The sequence below is a fragment of the Mya arenaria genome, chromosome 16 (genome assembly GCF_026914265.1).
Source record: "Mya arenaria isolate MELC-2E11 chromosome 16, ASM2691426v1".
Classification (NCBI taxonomy): domain Eukaryota; kingdom Metazoa; phylum Mollusca; class Bivalvia; order Myida; family Myidae; genus Mya; species Mya arenaria.
In genome coordinates this window covers 50,710,579-50,732,810 of record NC_069137.1, presented here as the reverse complement: position 1 = coordinate 50,732,810, position 22,232 = coordinate 50,710,579, and the positions used below count along the sequence as shown (strand labels likewise).

The window sequence follows — 22,232 nt, the reverse complement described above, 5'->3', positions numbered from 1 at the left end:
CTCGAAACTTCTTAAGCTTAATAGGCTTAAATCGCTTATTTCAATTAGCCAAAATACATACTGAAAATGGATTTTGATAAATGAAAAATGGTTTATTCTGATAATCATACAGATAATTCCTACATAATTTCTAAAAATTCTTGAAGAAGTCAAAATAACACATTTTATAAAACAACACAAATAGTGAGATTAGCTTAATCCTGTTTTAGGGGCCTAAAGAAGTTTCGAGGAATTGGGGCCACATGTGATAAACCTTGTCTTTTCTCAGAAAATGGACACGAGTGTGATTCAATAATCCATAACCTTTGTGTACATTAAGATAAAATACCAGGTATATACTAAACGACTCGAACTCGTATCACGTTGCACACTAACCTTACTTCTGCCCTTAAGAAGTCAACTAAGTTTGAGGCAATACATGTTTACAGTGAGCACTAGTCTGGATAATGTACTGCTCAAAAATTAGTCAACATTAACAATAAGCGTCTCTTAAATTATCTCTTAAATGAGAATAAAATACTTACATTAGCATCAGGTATCACGTGACAGTTTTGATTTATCGTCTTGTTTCGACTATACCCGGTACAAGTATCACTACAGTAGCCGTGGCAAAGCGATTTAATACTGTCGTCTTTACAAATACACAGTTCCCATTCCAAGGTCTCGCAATTGCTGATGGCGTTGACAGGATCGCCGCACATGTTCAGGTTGGGTGCGACCTGGGGCTCGCCTGGTATGAAATTTATAATAATAGAAATGATATAATAAAATAAGATTTAAAAGGTTATATTTACCAAAGATTCAACAAATTTTATAAATGTGATATTTCAATTACATAATGTTTTTTTCTTATTCCATAGCTTGAAGTTAAATAATGTATGTGGTAATGAGTAGGAAAGAAAATCAAAATTGAAACGAATTTTCAGATGCCTCGCTGTTGGACACACACAGATTGAAATGAGTTGTAAGATATAATAAAATTAAACGAGATAAGATCAGTTACAACATACTCATTATTTAATATACACTTAAATAAATAATTGAGAAATCTAAGAAGATTATTAAGGCATCACTTTATTATATTTATTACTGATTTATGTTGTTTTCAAAATAAATGTATCTTATTAGAATATAAAACAACAGTACCGTCATGATATATTGAACATGACGTTCTTAATACGTATGACATCACAATACTTATAACACTCCTGGGCCAGTATTCAATATTGATCTTATTATTATTATTATTATTATTAGTCATACTTCAGTGATTCCATTCAGCCTATTGGACAGCTAAATATACAGGCCAATCAAAACTCTTAGTTTCTAATCTTAAATTTTAGTTGAATCTATGTTGCTTACTGAATATGGCCCCTTTTATCTATTTTAAAATGTTTAAAACGATATTGCACCATTGCATAAGTTTAACGTGAAATAACATTCGGTTAGTTTTTATTGTTTTGAGAATAAAGTCCGCTCTTACTTCTAAACAAAAACAAAATCGAAATGACGTTACGTTTGCTTACAGTCTGGCACGAATTTCGGAACAATATATAATAATAATAATAATAATGACTTTATTTTATAAAGATAAGACATTTAGTTACACAAGTTCCTTCTTTACAATGTGGGTTTCAAAACCACATAGCAATTACATTTCAATTTACATCCTTTTTAAGCATATTATAAGCAAAAACGTTTGTTTCAGTGAAAGATCGCATTATTTTTTACCACTCGTGAAATACATCTTTTGGTATTCACTCGGCGATTTATTTTTCGATCCTACACTGAAGCTAACAATTACCCTCCATATCTGTATATTGTGCAATGTCGCGTGTTACACATATCGTAAAATACCAATCATAACCAGTGTGTGTAAACCACATGATAAATTGCGTCATAAATGCTACGTCGGAAGGCAATATTATGATTTGAAAAATACTTTAAACAAAGATAACTTCACTATTTCTTCCCTATTTTAAATGAAACATAGCACAGTCTGCGCCTCTTACGGAGCCCCACCTTCGGTATTATACCTAAATTTGATTGAGAGTTTTGTTTCTTAAAACACTTCAACAAACCTTTTCACAATACGGCCGTCTGAAGGAGCACTGTCAAAACATAATTTTGGAAACAGATTTGTCGAGGTGTTTGATGAAACGAATGACCTCATCAAATTTCGGTAATAAAAGAAATGTGGGGCTCTGTAAGCGGCATAGACTGCAATTTGTTTCATTTAAAATGGTGTTGTAAATGAAAAGTTATCTTTGATTTAAGTCTTCATTTTAAGCAAATTTTTGCCTTCCGACGTAGCATATATGACGTATATATCACGTGGTATACACACACTGATGACGTAATTATCACGTGGTATATACACACTTATGACGTAATTCATCACGTGGTATACACACCCTAATGATGTTACCTATGTATGATAAAGCCTACCGCATTTTCCACACGTTTTCCTGCAGTATCTTACGGCGTCCTTGTCGTTGCTACAGAAGAAATGTCGGGCCGCTGTACTACTGCAGTCCAGTAGATCATAGCATGTACCTTCAGAAGATTAACACATTGTCAACCAACAATATTATCAAGAAATCTCCTACACATGTGCTGCTGATTACCTTATCGTTTCATTGACCGTAATTATTATATCCCTTGTAATTGTAATCACATAAAAAGTAACCATGAACGAAAAGCATTTCACATAATGGGCGCTTCCACTCTGTATACGGTCACTTGATTCTTCTACTTTATATACGTATGTTTCTATATATGGTAACAATTGTAAATTTTAGATGCCACTCTGCAACTTGCGTCGTATATTCGCCGTTTATTTGATTCGGCCGGTTCATACTCAGCATAGTGTCCCATAACGGAAGAGTGACTAATCACACGTGTATATGACAAAGGTTTCGTTTCCACTCCTGGTAAGTTTCACTCAGCCATTTAGTAAATTTTTACTCTAACATTTTCGGCATATAAATATTTCAAGCCCGTAGATGCAGTGCCTAAGTGTATATATTTTTTTATGTTTGTATTGTCAGTCTCCCGTCAAATCAAATACTTTTCATGTCTATATAGTAATAGCATGACCAGTAAACATTTCTTAAAATTACTTCACAGTATGGGCGCTACTATTCCAGGGATTTTTCTATAGTACCCACGGACCCATTCCCAAAGCAAAATATAAGATATTTTCCCAATCTTCAGAAAAAAATCCCAATAAAAATATATATATATATATATATATATATATATATTTTTTAGAAAGTCTTTTTTCATGTACTGGTTCATTTTCAACATCCTAATAAATTATGTGATGTAAAGTTTTTTTGATAATTAAACTCGGAAATCATTGATTGTTTATCACATTCAGATATCTGTATGAAATATTATCTGTCATGATCGATTTATTGCAATAGATATTTACACCCAAGGATTGATATTTCAGCCATTTTGGGTATTTTAAAGGGAAATACACTAATATAAAATCATTTCCTAATATGCAGGAGACTAGACAGCTTTTATTTTTAACTGTAAAATTTTCCAAATTTCGGCATTTATAAGAAAGAAAAAGCCCTTCGTTCTGTTTACGGTCATTTGATTATCTACTCTATGTTGGGAAAGCTTAATTATACTCGCACTCGGGCCTTGTCCATTCGGCGAGTATTCTACCTTAAACATATACGTCGGATTCTATATATAGTAACACTTGTGAAATACTGCCTTTCTGTTGGACAAACTAAATTGACATCTAATTGAGGTTAATTGTCTTCAATATGTTAATAATTATATCTAAATCAGTTACTTGCTTTCTAGGACTAAATCATCTTACCACATAAGCCACAGCTTTTCGGGCAGACCTTAGCAGCGAGTGCCTCTAGCCCACAAATGAGGTTTAAGGATTCTTTTATAGTACAGTTTGAATTGGGATCATCGTGGCAAGCACTTTCTGAAAAAAGAACTATAGCTGTTATGCACAAGTCAATTGTAACCACGCCCCACCCCCGGGTAAACCGGGGATAGCCGGGGAAATGGGCCGTGTTTATACTTTCCCGGTGGCCCCGCAGTTCCGGGCGAATGCGGTGGTTTTGTGTTCGCGCCAAATATAGCGGGGAATGTGCCATACTTAGGGTCCATTGGGGGCGGGGGCATTTGGCGGGGATTTTACTATCAGTTCGTCTCCACCGGGCGGGGGTTTTACCCGGGCTTTGCTGGAATTAAAGTCAAAGTCCCCGTTATTCCCCGGACCTGGAGGGGGCGTGATTACAATTGACTGGTGCATTAAGAAATAATACATTGAAACCCAAGAATTTTACTTTAATAAGGCAAATGCTCTATTTACTGTTGATTTCACTTCATAAAAAACAGAAATTAAACACATGAGGTTCTTTGCCTATTGACGTCGTCAAGCTCAAAATATGTGTAGACGGAGCTTTTGACAGGGAAACAACAATGTTTACAACTGATAGAAACAACAAAAACATGTTTTTAATTTTTATGAATTATCATGTGTAGCTCATTGACATTAATGATAAAAACCAAAAACATATGATTTGTGTGCAGATGGAAAATAATAACGATAGTGTGGCGCTTTTTCAGGCTTATTCAGTGAAAACGAAATTGATAAAGCCTTATTTTTTGTTTGATTGTATACATATCATATGTTTCATTTAGTTGTGGTAGTTATGTCAGATGAGAAAACATAATAATGCATTAAAATAGAACATATGCATTTTATTGCATCAATGAAGCGAAATCTATTGTGTGTCCCTTTAAACATACATGTACTAGAGATAATCTTGCAAATGGTATCTTTCTAATGGCGTCTTCCAAACCAAAAAGAAAGAATTGCAAAGACACGGGCTAGATAAAGACAGCTGGTCAAGTAACGTTAGTAAGATAAGGCTTGTATTTGTAAATGCGCTGTATGTTTGTGGCGGTGTATGTTTGTGGTTCTTGTTCATTGCCGTTTGAGCTGATCAAGTAACATTAGTAAGATAAGGCTTGTATTTGTAAATGCGCTGTATGTTTGTGGCGCTGTATGTTTGTGGCTCTTGTTCATTGTCGTTTGCCTAGTGCCTCTAAACAGGGCTTATCTTTTGAGATTTCAACTAATATGCTTGAACCAGTATTTTTCTTTGTTTAAGTACACTCGCGGTCCCAATTTTACTTTTTGTTTTAATATAGGAGAAAAAAACAGTAACAAAATACGCTTAAATGCACTATTTTGGACTAGATATTGTTATTTTTTGTGAGGGAGTACCCCATACCACCGTGCCAACACAGCCAACGAAATCTCTTTAGGTTCTTAGGGAAGGGTGCAACTCAAAAGTTTACGCCCCTAAGCTACGCACCCTCTAACGTCAAATCCTGAATTCATCCCTATACTATACAAGTAAAATAAATCATGCAGGCCGATTTCTGCTTGTAGTGATAAATCAACAAACATTTCAAAGTTATTAATATTAAAGTGAAAATCAATACATACACATGTTTAACAAACATCAGTTTTGACTGATAAGCCTTTAACTACTTACTAAATAATGCATTTATGGAAAATATTATTTACTGATAACAAGATTTTAACCGTGTATTTAATAGCAGAAGGCGCAAAAATATTAAATGATTGGTTAATGCTAAAAGATTTTCTGTGGTCTACTATGGTCTCATAAGGTAGAAATGCAATATTGAATGCTCATTACTTTCAAATAAAACTCGGTATCCTTCGTAAGAACCATTGTTTTTGACATTTATTCATCCTTCTTTGAATATTAAAACAATATTATTAATTGTGGTTAATCTTATCTGGGAGTAAGAGTGCATCTTTAATGTACCTGTAACTGTCGTCGATGGCATCTGCGTCGTCGTGTCTCTTATTCCTGAAACGAAAACGAACGTGTATTATCATCGTGTTGAATTCTAGTCACGCGAAAACAAGTTCCTGTTAGCGCAGTGGTAAACGTGCGCACTTCTCACCAGGGCGTCCTGAGTTCGATTCAAGCTGACATTGGGTTGGATGTATGTCAGTTTGGTTTCTAGTCCCGAATCCCGACAAGTGGGATTCATAAGAGTTCACAGAAATAAACCACACCCTCTAGCAATGTCGTGTCAATTGGACTAACTCAGCATTAATTAACATGACTTTCTTTTTAATCCTTGTTTATAAAATATAGTTTATTAAACTAAAAGACCGCCCCCACCCCACTACTTTTTAATTCGTCCTTGTTTTTTGAGATTATTTGCAATGGCATTGAGGTCATTGTGCAATGTAAGTTATGTGTGTAAGGCGCCATATGTAGCGCATAACACACATTGATGTGCCCCTTTCAGGAGGCTTCTCTCCCGCGTCGATTGACAAAGAAAACATATGTCAATTCATTTATTTAACATAATGGTTTTTCAGCAAGCAATGATTATTCAAATAACTTTTAACAAATCAAGGTATCTGAATGGGCAAACTTACTAAAAGAACACATGTGATTAATTAACATAGTTGTTATATATCTGGTGTTGAAAAGTGTTAAGATCGCATAATTCAGCACACAGTTTTCTTCCCTTATATGATGGCATTCTGATTTGTGATAATTTGTTTTCCATATCTTTGGCGCTGACCCTGTGCCCTAGAGCGTGGTTTCTGTTCAACTTGAAACTTTCGACTACTGCACTTGTTTCTATAGTTTGTCAAATAAATATTGTATTCATTGTAAAGAACTCAACTATTTAAAAGTATCATGTATTAACTATTTCAGTTTCTATAGTTTTATGAAATATAAATACTTAGAGTGTTTTACAAAAAAACACTGTTGATTAACTTGACCTTTAAAGGCCTTTAATCCTTCTATAAGTGTAAAACAAACAACAACCGTGTATTGTGCACAACCTCTGTGTATTGATCTTAATCTAATTGCCTTGTGCCATCTTATCAGATCTCTAATCTGAGTATGCTATTGTGCAGTTTGGAGGTTTTATTATAGAAATGGACCCTAAATTGCCAATAAATAAATTGCCAATAAATAACTAAATAGGAAATTGGCCCCTACTGTGACATCAGTGCAATTAGCATTATCATGCCAAACATTCCTTAAACTAGGCCTTTAAGCTTTACATGTTTAGTGATACCGGCTATTTTTTCCTCTAAAAAGTCTTAAACTGTTTGAAATTCCTTCAGGTATCCGATGTACAGTTACACGCTTCGTTTGGTTCCATTGACCCTTATTCGAATGTTGGTAGCAACCATTTAATTTTGTGATCATTGTGAAGGATATTTCTTACTGATTACAAATCAGCTAATTGAGCTAAAACTCTTTATTAATTAAGTTTCCAAGTCAGAAAAACATTACCCATTAATCCCGTAATTACAATACAGGTAACATATGTGATTGGTGGTGTCTATATTTTTGTATATGATGTTAATATGTTTGTGTCTAGCTTATTTTGGTTAGGGCTTTTGTCTTATGCTGCTTAAAGGCCTAGTTTAAGCCTTCTATAAGTGACCCCCCCCCCCTAAAAAAAACTGTGTATAATACACAACCTCTGTTTATTGATTTTAATCTACTTGCCTTCATCCCTCTTATCAGATATCCGATCTGAGTATCCTGCTATGCAGTTTTAGAAGTGTTATTATAGAAATGAACCCTAAATGGCCCTGAGCCAATAAACGAATACACAGGAAATCGGACCCTACTGTGACACCAATGCAATTAGCAAGAGATGCACAGCAGGGGATTATCATGCCAAATATTCCTTAAACTAGGCCTTTAACAGTGATTATTTTTGAAATTTTGATAACTGTGCTTGCTCCTATAGTTTTTACTGTAGTATTGAAGTTTTTTTTTTGTATTTGTAGAATCTGAATAGAAACTTTGTTAAGTGGATAGTAGATTAACAAACGCACATTGGAACAAAACCATTACTTAGTATAAACATGTGAATTCATACTTAAAATGACTCATTGTATGACTCAATTATCATTGTATAATTCAACATTCATTAATTGATAAAAAAGCATCGTTTTTAAGCCTAAAATAACCAGAATCAGCTTCAGAAACACAATTAAAAAGTAGGTCGTCAATGGATTAGCCCTGTGGATGTATTGATGTAATTATGAAAGAAACGAGATTTTGCGTGTGATCGGATTTAATATGCAGAACTGAATCAAAGATAATAACACATGTACAGTCGAACCCCGTTGGTTCGAACTCGTTTGGCTCGAATTCCTCTTTGGCTCGAACGGGATGCTTAGGACCCATTTCTTTAAACTGATAGGTAAGAATTATCGCTTAGCTCGATATCTTCGAGGCTCGAGGTATTTTCACCGTTCCCTGGGGTTTCGAGCCAACGGGTTTCGACTGTATTTCAAAACAGCAATGATTGCCTGCCTTTAAAGCTAGACGAAAAAATTCATTTTTATCCACAGAGGTACATGTACAGTTCAAAGACGACATCATAACTTTTCTGCCTGACAACCAGGGACGGATCCAAGTTTTTGCGTAAGTGGGGTTTAATTTCGGAACGCCAAATTGCCGTCCCCTACTAAAGACCAGTCAATTACTTTGTCTTTAATAGGAGAAAGGCGTGCTCCACATGTAATCATTGTTACCGGTAATACTAGTCATCTTCGTTCTCCGATATTTACATTTAAAAGTTATAATTGGACAATGTCATTACGGGTGACTTAGAAAGCATAAATACCTGTACAGTTGGTACAACCGGGCCTAAGGTCATAGCTGCTTCCAGCACAATCGTTGATGTATTCGCTTGTGCAAGTTCTGTTTCGTGTGAAAAAGCAAATTCCATGACTGTAGCTACAGCTGAGTTCGCTCCATCCAAGCCAATGGGGTTTAATTGTTGTTGGTGATTGTGTTGAAGTAGTGGTTGTGGCTACAACCTGTTTTGGTGTTGTTATGCCACCACCCAGCGGCAGAAGCTTATCTAGAACAATCAGGAAATGATAAAAGTATTTTTCCGTGGCTCAACTTTTGTTCGCTTAAAGGTTTCTCGATGGTCAAAGCCAGTTTAACCTAACACGTTTGATTTTTTTGTGAATATTATTAACCATGCAAACAACTACAATAATGTTATTATACTTTTTTAACAAAGTGGATGTTAAAAAACAACTTTCGGCCTTGTATGCAAGTAGCAATTTTCCCATCGCATGTTGCCTGACATATCTGGCCAATTCCGAGTATCAAGTAATCTTTTAAATCAGGAAAATTGAAACGTCCTTGTGTTTCTACTTTGTACCGGGTCCAAAGACAAGGTTTATATCGAAAAGCGCTAGGGAAGACCACCCGGATTTTGTTTTTTTTACACTTTGTCTTGATTTTCAGCTCTCTTTTTTCTGCCTATGTATGAGCTTTCAAACACAGATTGAATACAGTAGTATGATTTAAAATGTGTATCATGCATTTGAGAAAACTTGAAAACATGAGCAATGATATATTATCAAAAAAGACTAAATGCATGAAATCATTGGGAGAGCACACCCCGTTCAGTCCGACATCTCTTAAACATATTACGGGGGAGACACTGCATGAAAAAAACCATACAAATGAAACGTTTTGAAAAGTGCTTAGATGAACAAGCATTACAATATTAAATGAATTCAAAATTGCAGATAAAACACCTACCACAGACATGGCATGTTTTCGGACATATCCGCGTTGCCGACTCCAAGTCCTTACATATGAAATTACTGAGGATATCACAGTTCGGGTCAGCGTCGACACATCCTAAAATACATAAAAAATGTTAACAGTCAAAGCTCGTTTGCTGCATACCTTGCAATTAAACAAGCATGGGTACCTTTAAGCCTTCATAGAATACTTAAATATCGAAGCATGTGGAATAATAATTGTATTTTATTTGGATTAAAACAGTGCTCGTAGAACCTTGTCCTTCGTCTACAGAATCCTGTATTTTTTAACAAATTTGGATATAACTCTTGCGAAGAAAATATAAATCATAACTGACACAGTCACAGTGAGTTTCGACTCATCCTGTATTATTAGAAAATGATCTCGATTTGAATCAATGTTGATACATACTGATATAAGCAAAAGGGAAGACCTGTGGTGCGTCTCTTTGATAAGGCTCTGAGAATATGAGCGATTAGAAAGTCGCAGTGAAACTATCAGTAAAGGTTGCTGACAAGAGATCACTTTCTATTCCCTTCAACCTGTACTTAATATAAATTAAATTCCATTCCGTTTCTTACTAGCAGGGATATACTGGACGTCACAATTATAGTTTCAAAAACAGCCGATCTGCCGAAAGATGCATAAACAAAAGTACTCGACTATAAACAATATTTCTATATTTTAAAACGTGGTTCGAATATATTTTTGTTTTTAAAAACAACCTATTTTAGAATAAAACTGAATAAGGTTAAGTATAGATATATGTTAAATTTCAAACACATTACCTATTCCAAAGTCTACCAGCTTTGATGGCAATACACCGAAACCTGCAACGATATTACTGCATGTCCTTAAAATGTTCAAACAATGGAAGCTGCCATGCTGTATGCAGACATGCTTGGTATTTCTTCTTTATACGTATGTCACTTCACATAATAACAAAACATGGTACATTTCAGAGATCACAAACGACTGTTTGGCGTTTTTGGTCGTTTTGTTTGTGCTTTATTCGCTTGATGATGTAGTGAACTGATGATGATGAAATAAATTGTGTTCTATGAGGTGATGATTTACACCATGTTAAGAAAATTGACCGCTAAAACATTTCATAATATTGGGAAATTAGAAATCAATCATATGTGGGTCAGATACCGTAAATGATTATCAAATCTATCATAATGAATTTGGTGTGTACGTTTTAAATATGGTCATTAGCTATGCATAGAACAATTGAGGATAACTTAATGTGCTTAGCTATTGCTCAAGTACGTTGCAATGTAATAATGTGTCCACCTACTAATTCAAATGCAAACTCTATAATAATTTGTCAACTTGATCATTGAAACATGTTGAATTCTATAAACTTTTAAATTAAAATTGGGAGTAATAGCGCATCTTTATACTCTTCCGTTATGGTGTTTCAGAGCTAAGATTAAAATGAAAATGCCTTACTGATTGATAGTATTTTGGTACTATTAGAACCTGTTCTATATGCTCAGGTTCTAATGTATAAATTGGTAAATGTATTATCGTACTAAGTTCCCATAACAACATACACACAGATAGAATACCGATGTGGAAAACTGGACTGAAACAATATTTATGCAAAAAGCTACAGAAACAAGCTCAGAAGCAAAACAGTTTAAACATAAACCCGGTTTAATGGCACTGGGTAAACGCCAAAGAAATATACAATAAAATCTCAAACAAGAAACATGGAAGAACAGCACAAAACTCCACAAGCAGGCAGCACAGTACATACATACTATATAAAAAAAACTAGGTATGTTTATCAAGGATTGTTAGGTACCGCATTGGAGCGGTCAGGGAAATGTAAATTTACTGGGGGTTTAAACCAATTTAAGTGCACAAGCCCAAATGGATTTGTATCAATAAATTGAAGACATGTTTTGTTGTTGATGTATTGGCTCATACTTACTGCATTTCCCACACGTCTTGGCACACTGTGTAATGCTGAGATATTCGGACTGGCACACAAACGCCTTGAGACCTGCACAGTTAAGCGTTCCTTTGTCCGTACACCCGACTAAAGTACACATGTCGCAATGGTTTAAAACAGCATAGAGCAAAACTTATTATTAATATATATCTTATTGTTGTGTGTTTGCAATCGACAATATTTTGAACAGAGCAGACATTTAAATAATACTTGTTGAAAGTAATTGAATAAGCCATGTCAACGTGTGTAAAGACGCGAAAAAAATCAAGTGAGCCTATTGAAAATGTGATCAGGCTTAAAATAAAATATTTGTTTCCATTAACCTGTTCGGCGCTATCTTTGACCTCCGTACACGTTTTTTGCCGTTTGTCGAAATGTGACTTTGATTACGTAATTTTCTATAAAATATGCATTTTTTTAGCTAATTTATTTAAAATTTGACCATTTAATAGTTGTATTTTTCTATAATAGTGATTTAGCCTGATATAGGTCGATTTGGTACAGAATCTCGTTTCTTAAAAAAAAGAAAAATATATATAATAAAAAGTTATGCTTACCTACCGACCTTTTTCTTTACAAATGTTAAGAACAAAGAACATTTTAGCCGACATTTACATGAACGTACATTATATATATGAGTAGTATAAGGGCCGCTTGGTGATGTTTTACTACACTGGGCGTTCACTACTTTGTTTCAACGTAATAAAAGGTCTTACCAACACATGCGGGTACTGAGCAATTTTTCAACACATCACTGGCATAGCACTGCTGTTGACCACTCCGGTAAGGATCCCGACATTTATTGCCTGCCGCGGTTACACTTTTTGAAGGGAAAAAGACTGCCCCAACGGGTAATGTTGGAGGAGCTATTTTTGCCGCATCGGTCCATAACATGCATTGATTCCCGTCGGCCGTTGTATCGGTGAATCCGTCAAATGCATAGCTTCTGTTAGAGTGATAGCATTCTGAAAAAAACACGTTAATAAGATTTTGAATGACCTTTGAATAAAAAGAACTGATGTGCTAGAGTAATAGAATTGTGTTGATAAGGAACTCTAAATACGCCGCGGAGCAATGACCAACGTTTGTCTTAAAGCTGCACTTTCATAGATTTACCGGGTTTTTTACGTTTTTTTCTTCGAATGAGCCATTTTTGGCGTTAATATCAGCAAACCAGTGATATAAGACTGGTGATGAAAGATCAGATCGCAGACGTTCATATTTCGAAAATTAATGTGTTGATATGTGTACCATTAGCTTGTTTTGTTTTGATTTGAGTTAAATATAGTAATGCATTAAAATAAATCAAGTCAAACCTACACAATGTGCCCTTTTTAAACAAAAGTTTTAACATAGACCCGGTTTAATGGTACTTGTATTAGGTAAACGCCAAATACATAGAACACAAAAACAAACAATTACAAACAAGAAACATGGAAGAACAGCACAAAACTCCACAAACAACACAGTGCATATATTCTATATAAAAAACTAAGTATATTTGTCCAAGATTGTTAGGTACCGCCTTGGAACGGTCAGTAAAATGTAAATTTACTGGGATTTTAACCAGTTTGTGTGCACAACCTCACTCTTATCCCAACAATCTCGAATAAAGTAAAAACGTAAAAGGTCAATCGTATCTACGTATTAACTTGAGGAAAGATAAACCCTGCTTAAGTACACAGGGTAAACGTCATATATATATATATATATATATATATATATATATATATATATATATATATATATATATATATATATATATATATAAAAGAACAAGTTCTATTACCTTGGCATAAAGGGACTGGACAGTACTGCCATTCGAATGTTGTCGATGATACAAAGCACCATGGATGTCCTAATACTGAAATATACATGTTCTAATATGTACACATGTATATCATTTGTATTCCATTTTAGGGGTGAAAGTTCATTATGAAGGAACAATTAGAAGTACGGCAAAATCAAAACATAAGTATCAAAAAGAATGTGCACCAACGATAAGCAAAAGGAGTTCCATACATCTGGGCGTTTTATCTTACTTGTGGGTAGACACGTTAACTTTATATTCCTTGGTTCAAATAAAGATATCATGGTTCGAAACAGCAAAATAAAACCTATTCAAGAATTTGAAGCATTATAGCTAAAACCATGTGCTACCGTCCCAATGTAGTAATGAAGTAACTCACTTTTGTTTGGCTTAAAATTATTAAACAGCTCACTTTTATTCGGATCCCTGCAAAAGCTGTCTGCACTATCAATGCCACCGTCAGGAAAGCTAAGGTTTTGTCCTTGGAGTACGGAAACCGCGTCCCACCTAACACAGGGCTGCTGAGTCACTGTGGTGTCATAGCGACCCATGTACGCTTCACTTCGATAATAACAATCTGTAAAAGACAAGGTGATTCAATTCAATCAAATTACCTTTAGTTTCACCAATTACTGATGATTATGATATATCAAAGAGAAACAGAAGGAAAAACTCAAACGAAGTGGAAGATGAGATAAAAATACATATTCATATATGTTATATATCTTTATTTAACAAGGCATTTGATAGTACGTTGCGCTTTATTGTCAGCATCAAAACAACATATTTCTTGACATAAAGATTGATCTTCCACTCAGTACAGTCCAGCATACGTTATAGGTTTAAGGGAACTAATGCGACAAGGGACTTTTTTGTTTTATCGGCGAATGATGCATTACCGTTCTTGGTAGAAAACACATGGCATCCAAAACTGCTGATTTCCAGCTAGTACAGGAGTTTGTTTGTAAAAGCGAGAGAGTACAATGTTGATAACATTACTCCTTGTCTCACATATTCTGTATTTATCTGTTTAGTTAGTATATACCTTAAACTATTTATATGTGAGTATTCCTAACATACCTGATGCAGGCAAAGATGACGGCGAAGGCACTAAAACAAAAGTTAAACATGTAAACTTAAGATAGGTCATCAATCCAAGTCTTAACTAAAGGCCTATACTTATAAAAGATATTAACATATTTACGTATATATGGAAGACATATAATCAGACATGAATATTATAAATAACACACATTGAACTAATTAAACTGACACGTGTTGAAGTTCAAGACGCGAATATCTACGACAATTATGAATCATCCAGGTACACACAACTGAACACTCGCTTGGTTCGAATTCCTCGCTGGCTCGAATTGGATTTAAAAGACTGATTTCTTTAACCTAAAGGTAAGCACTCCTACTTGGCTAAAAAATACGGAAGCTCGAGGTATTTTTGAAGGTCAACGGGAGTTAAAGCCGACGGTATTCGACTGTGTATATATAGTTTACATATTATTATCCTGACAAAAACTGTTCATGACTTTTTTATACTAATATATACTAAAATAAAAAAATAGTTTTATTGAAAGTCTTATGTAATCGGAAATACATATGTCGGCTAACAGAACCATGACCCTACACGACCCTAATGCGTGTACATATATCGGCTAACAGAACCACGACCCTAATGCGTTTACATATATCGGCTAACAGAATCACGACCCTAATGCGTTTACATATATCGGCTAACAGAACCACGACTCTAATGCGTTTACCTATATCGGCTAACAGAACCACGACCCTAATGCGTTTACATATATCGGCTAACAGAACCATGACCCTAACGCGTTTACATATATCGGCTAACACAACCACGACCCTAACGCGTTTACATATATCGGCTAACAGAACCATGACCCTAACGCGTTTACATATATCGGATAACAGAACCACGACCCTAACGCGTTTACATATATCGGCTAACCGAACCACGACCCTAACGCGTTTACATATATCGGCTAACAGAACCACGACCCTAACGCGTTTACATATATCGGCTAACCGAACCACGACCCTAACGCGTTTACATATATCGACTAACAGAACCACGACCCTAACGCGTTTACAAATATCGGCTAACAGAACCACGACCCTAACGCGTTTACATATATCGGCTAACAGAACCACGACCCTAACGCGTTTACATATATCGGCTATTAATATCCTGACAAAAACGACAAATGGACAACTTTTCATGACTTTTTTATACTAATATATACTTCAATTAGTAAAAAAACCAGTTTTATTACACGTTTTATGTAATCGGGAAATACATATATCGGCTAACAGAACCACGACCCTAATGCGTTTGTAAAAGGAAGAGACAACCCATTTCTACCGTCAAGCGATTTCAAACAGTATCTTACACGTTTTGTTTGCACTTCAAATAGCGTTACTTTACTTAAACGAATGTAAACGATACATGTATGGATAATTTGGGGTTGTATTAGCACACACTTTACAGAGGCGGTTCCATGAGAGGGGGCGTAACTATGGGGCGAAACTTTTTGATTTGTGTGCCCTTCCCTCAGAGCCAAAATTTATTTAGTTTAAAGGGTTGGCAGGGGGTCTGGGAATACTCCAAAAGAAAAGTATACCAATTTCTAGCCCGAAATGATGCATTTGGGATGAATTATATTTCTTTTTTTTTCTCCTATATTGAAATGAAAGTAAACTTGGACGATTTTAGATCCGCCTTAGTAGTAAGTTTCACGTTGATACGTAACAGAAATGGCACAAGCGGGTTGCAGTCGGCTTTCTGGTTGAGTGGAGTCGATTGAAAGGCTATACATGTTTCACTCGATTCGGAATTCACTGGATGAATTGGGAGGGGCAACGGCCACGATCATTCAATGTTCAAAAAGCTTAAAATCTTAAGTTTATTTTTAAACAGTATTATGAGGGCATTGAAGGACAAGGTTTTAAGGATCAAGTTACATACAAATCACTTTGCGATCCGTTCTTATGAATATTATATATTCCATGTGTTGACAAAATAAGACCAACTCTGCGTTGCAAGTGACAATGAGCTAAACAGGATATATGACGTCATAGTCTGCTGTTATTACAAATAAAATGGCGGAACCAATGCTTGGTAATGTTTCGAAGCTCAGCTCAAAAATATTCAATTAATTTATGTAAATGTGTTTGGCAGGATGGTAAAAGCTGATATTTTAAAACAATAACGGAATATTAATGCTTAGTGGATGATAAATGCTTCACTTCTAAACATTCAGCATTCTTTCAGTTTTGTTTTACAAATGAGAGAATAGTACATTGATATGCATACTATCATGAATCGATTTGACATCTTCTTAAATAGATAAAAAAAGTTATTACTTGAGTTTGTGTTTTAATTATATCTGCGTGTGGCGATTAATCAATTAACGTTTCAAAATTATCTTGAGTTTTATACCTGTTATTGTTGCGGGCGTCTGAGTCGTCGTTGCTGTAGTATCTGAAACGAGAACGAACGTACAAAATCAAGGGAATCAATTACATACTAGTCTGTTTAGCGCAATAGTTAGCGCACTTGTTTTTTACCACGCCGTTTTTTGCCTAGGTGTTTGATTCCTGATCTGGGGACCTGGCGTTGGTGAGATTAATTTGTGGTCATCAAATCACTTGGATAGGAGGGTTTTCTCGAGGTACTTTTTATATGTGAGTATTATTCTACACTAACCTGCTGCAGGCAAAGATGATACCGAAGAAACTAAATGGAAGTAAACATGTTAACTTAAGATACGTTATCAATTCAAGATTCGACTTCAGTAGAATTGGTCGTCAAGAAGTACCACCCTAACAGCAGCTTCGATCAGTTCGTGTGAACACTTCAAGGCTTTCGTGTATAACTGCACCATTGTTCCAACGTTATTTGTATCGACGTTTTAAGGTTTTACGTTCGGTCGGTTCAAGTGAAGCCAACGCAAACTGTAGGTTCTTTAAAAAAAATGGCCGAGGATTTCCGAATGAAACTGGAAATATATGGATGCTTTTTGCGGTAAAATGACCCCGCCTGCTCAGTAGTTAGTTCCACCTGATAATGGACGTATACGCTAAATCTTTGTTGAATATAGTCGGTTTATTTGATGCATTAAGGTTATCGATCATTCAATTCTTCAAAACCGTGAAACGCTACTTTCATTTGCAAATATAATTTTGAGTTATTTAAACGAGAAAAGTAATAAATAAGCGTATCACTTACGACAGCTACCACACGTCTTCCGACAGGCGAAGTTTTTGTACATAGGCTCCAGGCACAGTTTGTAATCGTTCAGGATCAGAGGAGGGCAAGCACTTTCCAGAAAATCCGTGCAGGAATCGTTCCTCTGTGGAGGGTCAACGAGCTCCTTAAGAATCGTTCCTGTTTGAAATCGAAGACAAAAGTTATTGGTAAAATCATTTTTATGCGTAATGGACGTGTTCGAGTCCAGCGGGGATGCTTACCTGAAGTTAAAATAAATCGGCATTTTACATCCAGTTCGAGCTGACGATGAAATTAAGCCAAGTGGGTTCGACCTAATACTAATTTATTTGATTTGTATTGAGAAGACAGCTCCATGCTGATATGAATTACTCTCTTTTCCGTGTCCAAATCAGAAGCCAGAACTGTCTTGGTTTGGTAGGGATTAAGCACAACTGTACCACTAGACCACTTTCACCCTGGTGGGGTTCGACCACACCTGTACCACTAGACCACTCTCACCCGAGTGGGGCTCTAGCTCAAAACCTTTAACTGACAAAATTACACGCATACCACTAGACCTCTTCTTTCCTGTTTGGGCTCGGAACCACGACCTCTCTTGTCAGAGGCGGACATTTTACTACTAGAAAACTCTGGTCTGGTTGGGGTCGTACAATAACCTTTGGGTAAGACGTTGACACCTATACAACTAAACCACTGGTTTGGATCCAACCCAGTACATACAGGGTGAAAGGTGGACACTTGTACAACACCAAAACTGACACCCCGTTGGGGATCGAATCATCAACCACTTCGGTTAAAAGCGGACACTTACATTGCTAGACAACCTTTGCCATAGAGTGGAACGGTATTACAACCACTTTGGTTAGATGTGAACACATATACCACTTGATCACTCTCACCCCTATTTGGACCAAACCCACAATGTATTGGGTGAGAGGTGGACACAATAACAATAGACCACTCAAAAACTGGTGTAGGTAGAAGCTTCAGCTTCATCCGTGCTAGTGCTACGCCTTTACCAATATATTCCGCTCACCCTGGATGAGATCGAACCCACACCGTGTTCCCTATTGTATTACTACGTTAATGTGTTTGTATGTGCTATTTATTGATGTTTTCGCTTCGAACAATTCAAAACAAAAATAAAATAATGCACATACCCGCAGGCACCGTCTGAGATGAGCTACATAGATGGCTATTGCAAACACCCTCGGTGTTGGAGCAGCATTTAGCACAGTATGGCAGTAACTGGCGTTTACCAACAAGGGAGGGTACCCCGGGGGTCGAGGCAGAGGAAGAGGTGCTGTTTGCATGGCTGCATTTCTATGGGAAGATATGCATGGAACTTTCTTAAACCTTATGAGTTATGATGAGTTAACATTGTTACGAAAAGCAAATTATAAAAACAAACAAAATGTATAAATGTATCGAATGAACCGAGTTTTCAAGCCGGTCTTTGGATCTTATGTTTTAGCTTGTTTGCAATATGTTCATTTATCATTATTTAGAATACAACCTACATTTACAGCCAATAAAATTGCAGATAGGCAATCATTAAGTACTAGGCTTAATCATTAAGATTTTCAATTTTCGCAGGTGTTTAAAGGTCTGCCTACCGCCACTCATCCGATACACAATCCCTGCGTTAGATTTTGCTAGACAATGTGTAAGCCAATGAGGTTGTATTATAAGTTATTTAGAATACCTGATTTAAAATCTTAATGACGAAGAAGGGCCGTTTGCTTCGCTCCATCCGCCCTTTCTTAATCATTAAGATTTTAATTCATGTAATCTCTATGTATCATAGTCTAGAAAAACTTCCTAGCAAACTTTGCTCTGTTGATACATTAGGTGATTAACATCAGTATATTTGTCACTGTTCACCTGTTAATACTTTTAGAAGGAAACTAATTGATGCATATTATTTTGCTCATCCTTATTAAACTACTTACATCTTGGGGAATACAGCCTAGTCTGTACCTTGGGTCGCCATTCAAATTGATGGTCTCAACATAGCAAAGCTGAAAACACAAACGTCAGTGAAACTAAGAACAATTCGAGATTAAACGTAATCCTTGGAAAACTCAGAAAAGAGCATGTCTTAGAAAAGAAATCATCATATCTGGTATATCTGATAATTACATACACCATATCTGATATGAACATACACCATATCTGATAATTACATACATCATATCTGATATTGACATACATTACATCTGATATGTACATACATCATATCTGATATTTACATACACCATATCTGATATGAAAATACACCATATCCGATATTTACATACACCATATCTGATATTTACATACATTATATCTGGTATTTACATACACCACCTCTGATATTTACATACATCATATTTGGTATCTAATGCATTATAATATTGTATGTTTTTACATATAACATATCTTATATTTTCATACACCATATCTGATATTTACAGACATCATATCTGGTATTTACATGCATTATAGCATTATATGTTTTTTTACATATAACATATCTGATATTTTCATACACCATATCTGATATTTACATACATCATATCTGGTATTTACATGCATTATACTATTGTATACACCATATATGGTATTTACATGCAGTATAATATTATATGTTTTTTACATATAACATATCTGATATTTTCATACACAATATCTGATATTTACTTAAATTATATCTGGTTTTTACATATACCACATCTGATATTTACATACTTCAAATCTCGTTTTACATACCTCATATAATTATTTACATACCACATATCTGGAACTAACTTTTACAATATCTGGTATTGAATACATCATATCTCGTTTTTACATACATAATATCTCGTATTTACACACATCATATATCGTATTGACATTCGTAATATTTCGTATTTACATACATTATATCTCGTTTTTACATACATCATATATCGTATTTACATATATACTATCTTGTCTTTATTTAAATACATAATATTTGGTTCTTACATACATTATATCTTGTATATGCGTACGTCATATTTCGTTTTTAGATACATCAGAAGTAATCACATCTGGTTTTAACGTACCTCATGTCTGTTACAAAGTGTTATTGTTTCACACTGGTCGGCGGACAGAGCGTTATCACACAGTGCACAGTATTGCTGGTCTGGGTGGTTTCCTTAAAATAAAAGTGAAGAAAGTGCTGAAGTATGCACGCTTGAAAACAAAAGTGAAGAAAGTGCTTAAGTATGGACGCTTGAAAATAAAAGTGAAGAAAGTGCTTAAGTATGGACGCTTGAAAATAAAAGTGAAGAAAGTGCTTAAGTATGGACGCTTGAAAATAAAGGTGAAGAAAGTGCTGAAGTATGGACGCTTGAAAATAAAAGTGAAGAAAGTGCTGAAGTATGGACGCTTGAAAATAAAGTGAAGAAAGTGCTTAAGTATGGACGCTTGAAAATAAAGGTGAAGAAAGTGCTTAAGTATGCAAGCTTAAAAACAAAAGTGAAGAAAGTGCTGAAGAATGGACGCTTGAAAACAAAAGTGGAGAAAGTGCTGAAGTATGGACGCTTGAAAACAAAGGTGAAAAAAGTGCTGAAGTATGGACGCTTGAAAACAAAAGTGAAGAAAGTGCTTAAGTATGCACGCTTGAAAATAAAAGTGAAGAAAGTGCTTAAGTATGCACACTTGAAAATAAAAGTGAAGAAAGTGCTTAAGTATGGACTCTTGAAAATAAAAGTGAAGAAAGTGCTTAAGTATGGACGCTTGAAAACAAAAGTGAAGAAAGTGCTTAAGAATGGACGCTTGAAAACAAAAGTGAAGAAAGTGCTGAAGTATGGACGCTTGAAAACAAAAGTGAAGAAAGTGCTGAAGTATGGACGCTTGAAAACAAAAGTGAAGAAAGTGCTTAAGTATGCACGCTTGAAAACAAAAGTGAAGAAAGTGCTTAAGTATGCACGCTTGAAAATAAAAGTGAAGAAAGTGCTTAAGTATGGACGCTTGAAAACAAAAGTGAAGAAAGTGCTTAAGTATGGATGCTTGAAAATAAAAGTGAAGAAAGTGCTGAAGCATGCACGCTTGAAAACAAAAGTGAAGAAAGCGCTTAAGTATGGACGCTTGAAAATAAAGGTGAAGAAAGTGCTGAAGTATGGACGCTTGAAAACAAAAGTGAAGAAAGTGCTGAAGTATGGACGCTCGAAAAAAAAGTGAAGAAAGTGCTGAAATATGGACGCTTGAAAATAAAGTGAAGAAAGTGCTTAAGTATGCACGCTTGAAAATAAAAGTGAAGAAAGTGCTAAAGTATGGACACCACGCCGCAAAATAAAAGTACTGAAAGAGTATTAGTATGGACACCTCAAAATAAAACTAATGAAAGTGTTTTAGTATGAACGCCGCAAAATAAAAGTACTGAAAGGGTTTTAGTATGTACGCCGCAAAATAAAAGTACTGAAAGTGTTTTAGTATGTACGCCGCAAAATATAAGTACTGAAAGTGTTTAGTATGGACACCCGAAAATAAAAGTACTGAAAGAGTGTAAGTATGGACGCCCCAAAATAAAAGTACTGA

General features: G+C 35.4%; 1 protein-coding gene across 1 annotated transcript in view; it reads right to left on the bottom strand.

Moving 5' to 3' along the window:
* LOC128221770 (uncharacterized) overlaps window positions 1–22,232 on the bottom strand; it is a 97,025-nt gene that overhangs the window by 53,871 nt on the left and 20,922 nt on the right. The window contains exons 12-27 of the mRNA XM_052930372.1: window positions 20,756–20,847; window positions 19,637–19,705; window positions 18,845–19,007; window positions 17,682–17,840; window positions 16,893–16,934; window positions 14,498–14,527; window positions 13,797–13,994; window positions 13,397–13,471; window positions 12,324–12,572; window positions 11,587–11,694; window positions 10,433–10,474; window positions 9,639–9,740; window positions 8,701–8,940; window positions 3,842–3,958; window positions 2,449–2,556; window positions 525–730 (exon numbers count right to left, since the gene is read on the bottom strand). Coding sequence (XP_052786332.1) covers window positions 525–730; window positions 2,449–2,556; window positions 3,842–3,958; window positions 8,701–8,940; window positions 9,639–9,740; window positions 10,433–10,474; window positions 11,587–11,694; window positions 12,324–12,572; window positions 13,397–13,471; window positions 13,797–13,994; window positions 14,498–14,527; window positions 16,893–16,934; window positions 17,682–17,840; window positions 18,845–19,007; window positions 19,637–19,705; window positions 20,756–20,847 — 2,000 coding nt within the window. The remainder of the gene's footprint in view (window positions 1–524; window positions 731–2,448; window positions 2,557–3,841; window positions 3,959–8,700; window positions 8,941–9,638; window positions 9,741–10,432; window positions 10,475–11,586; window positions 11,695–12,323; window positions 12,573–13,396; window positions 13,472–13,796; window positions 13,995–14,497; window positions 14,528–16,892; window positions 16,935–17,681; window positions 17,841–18,844; window positions 19,008–19,636; window positions 19,706–20,755; window positions 20,848–22,232) is intronic.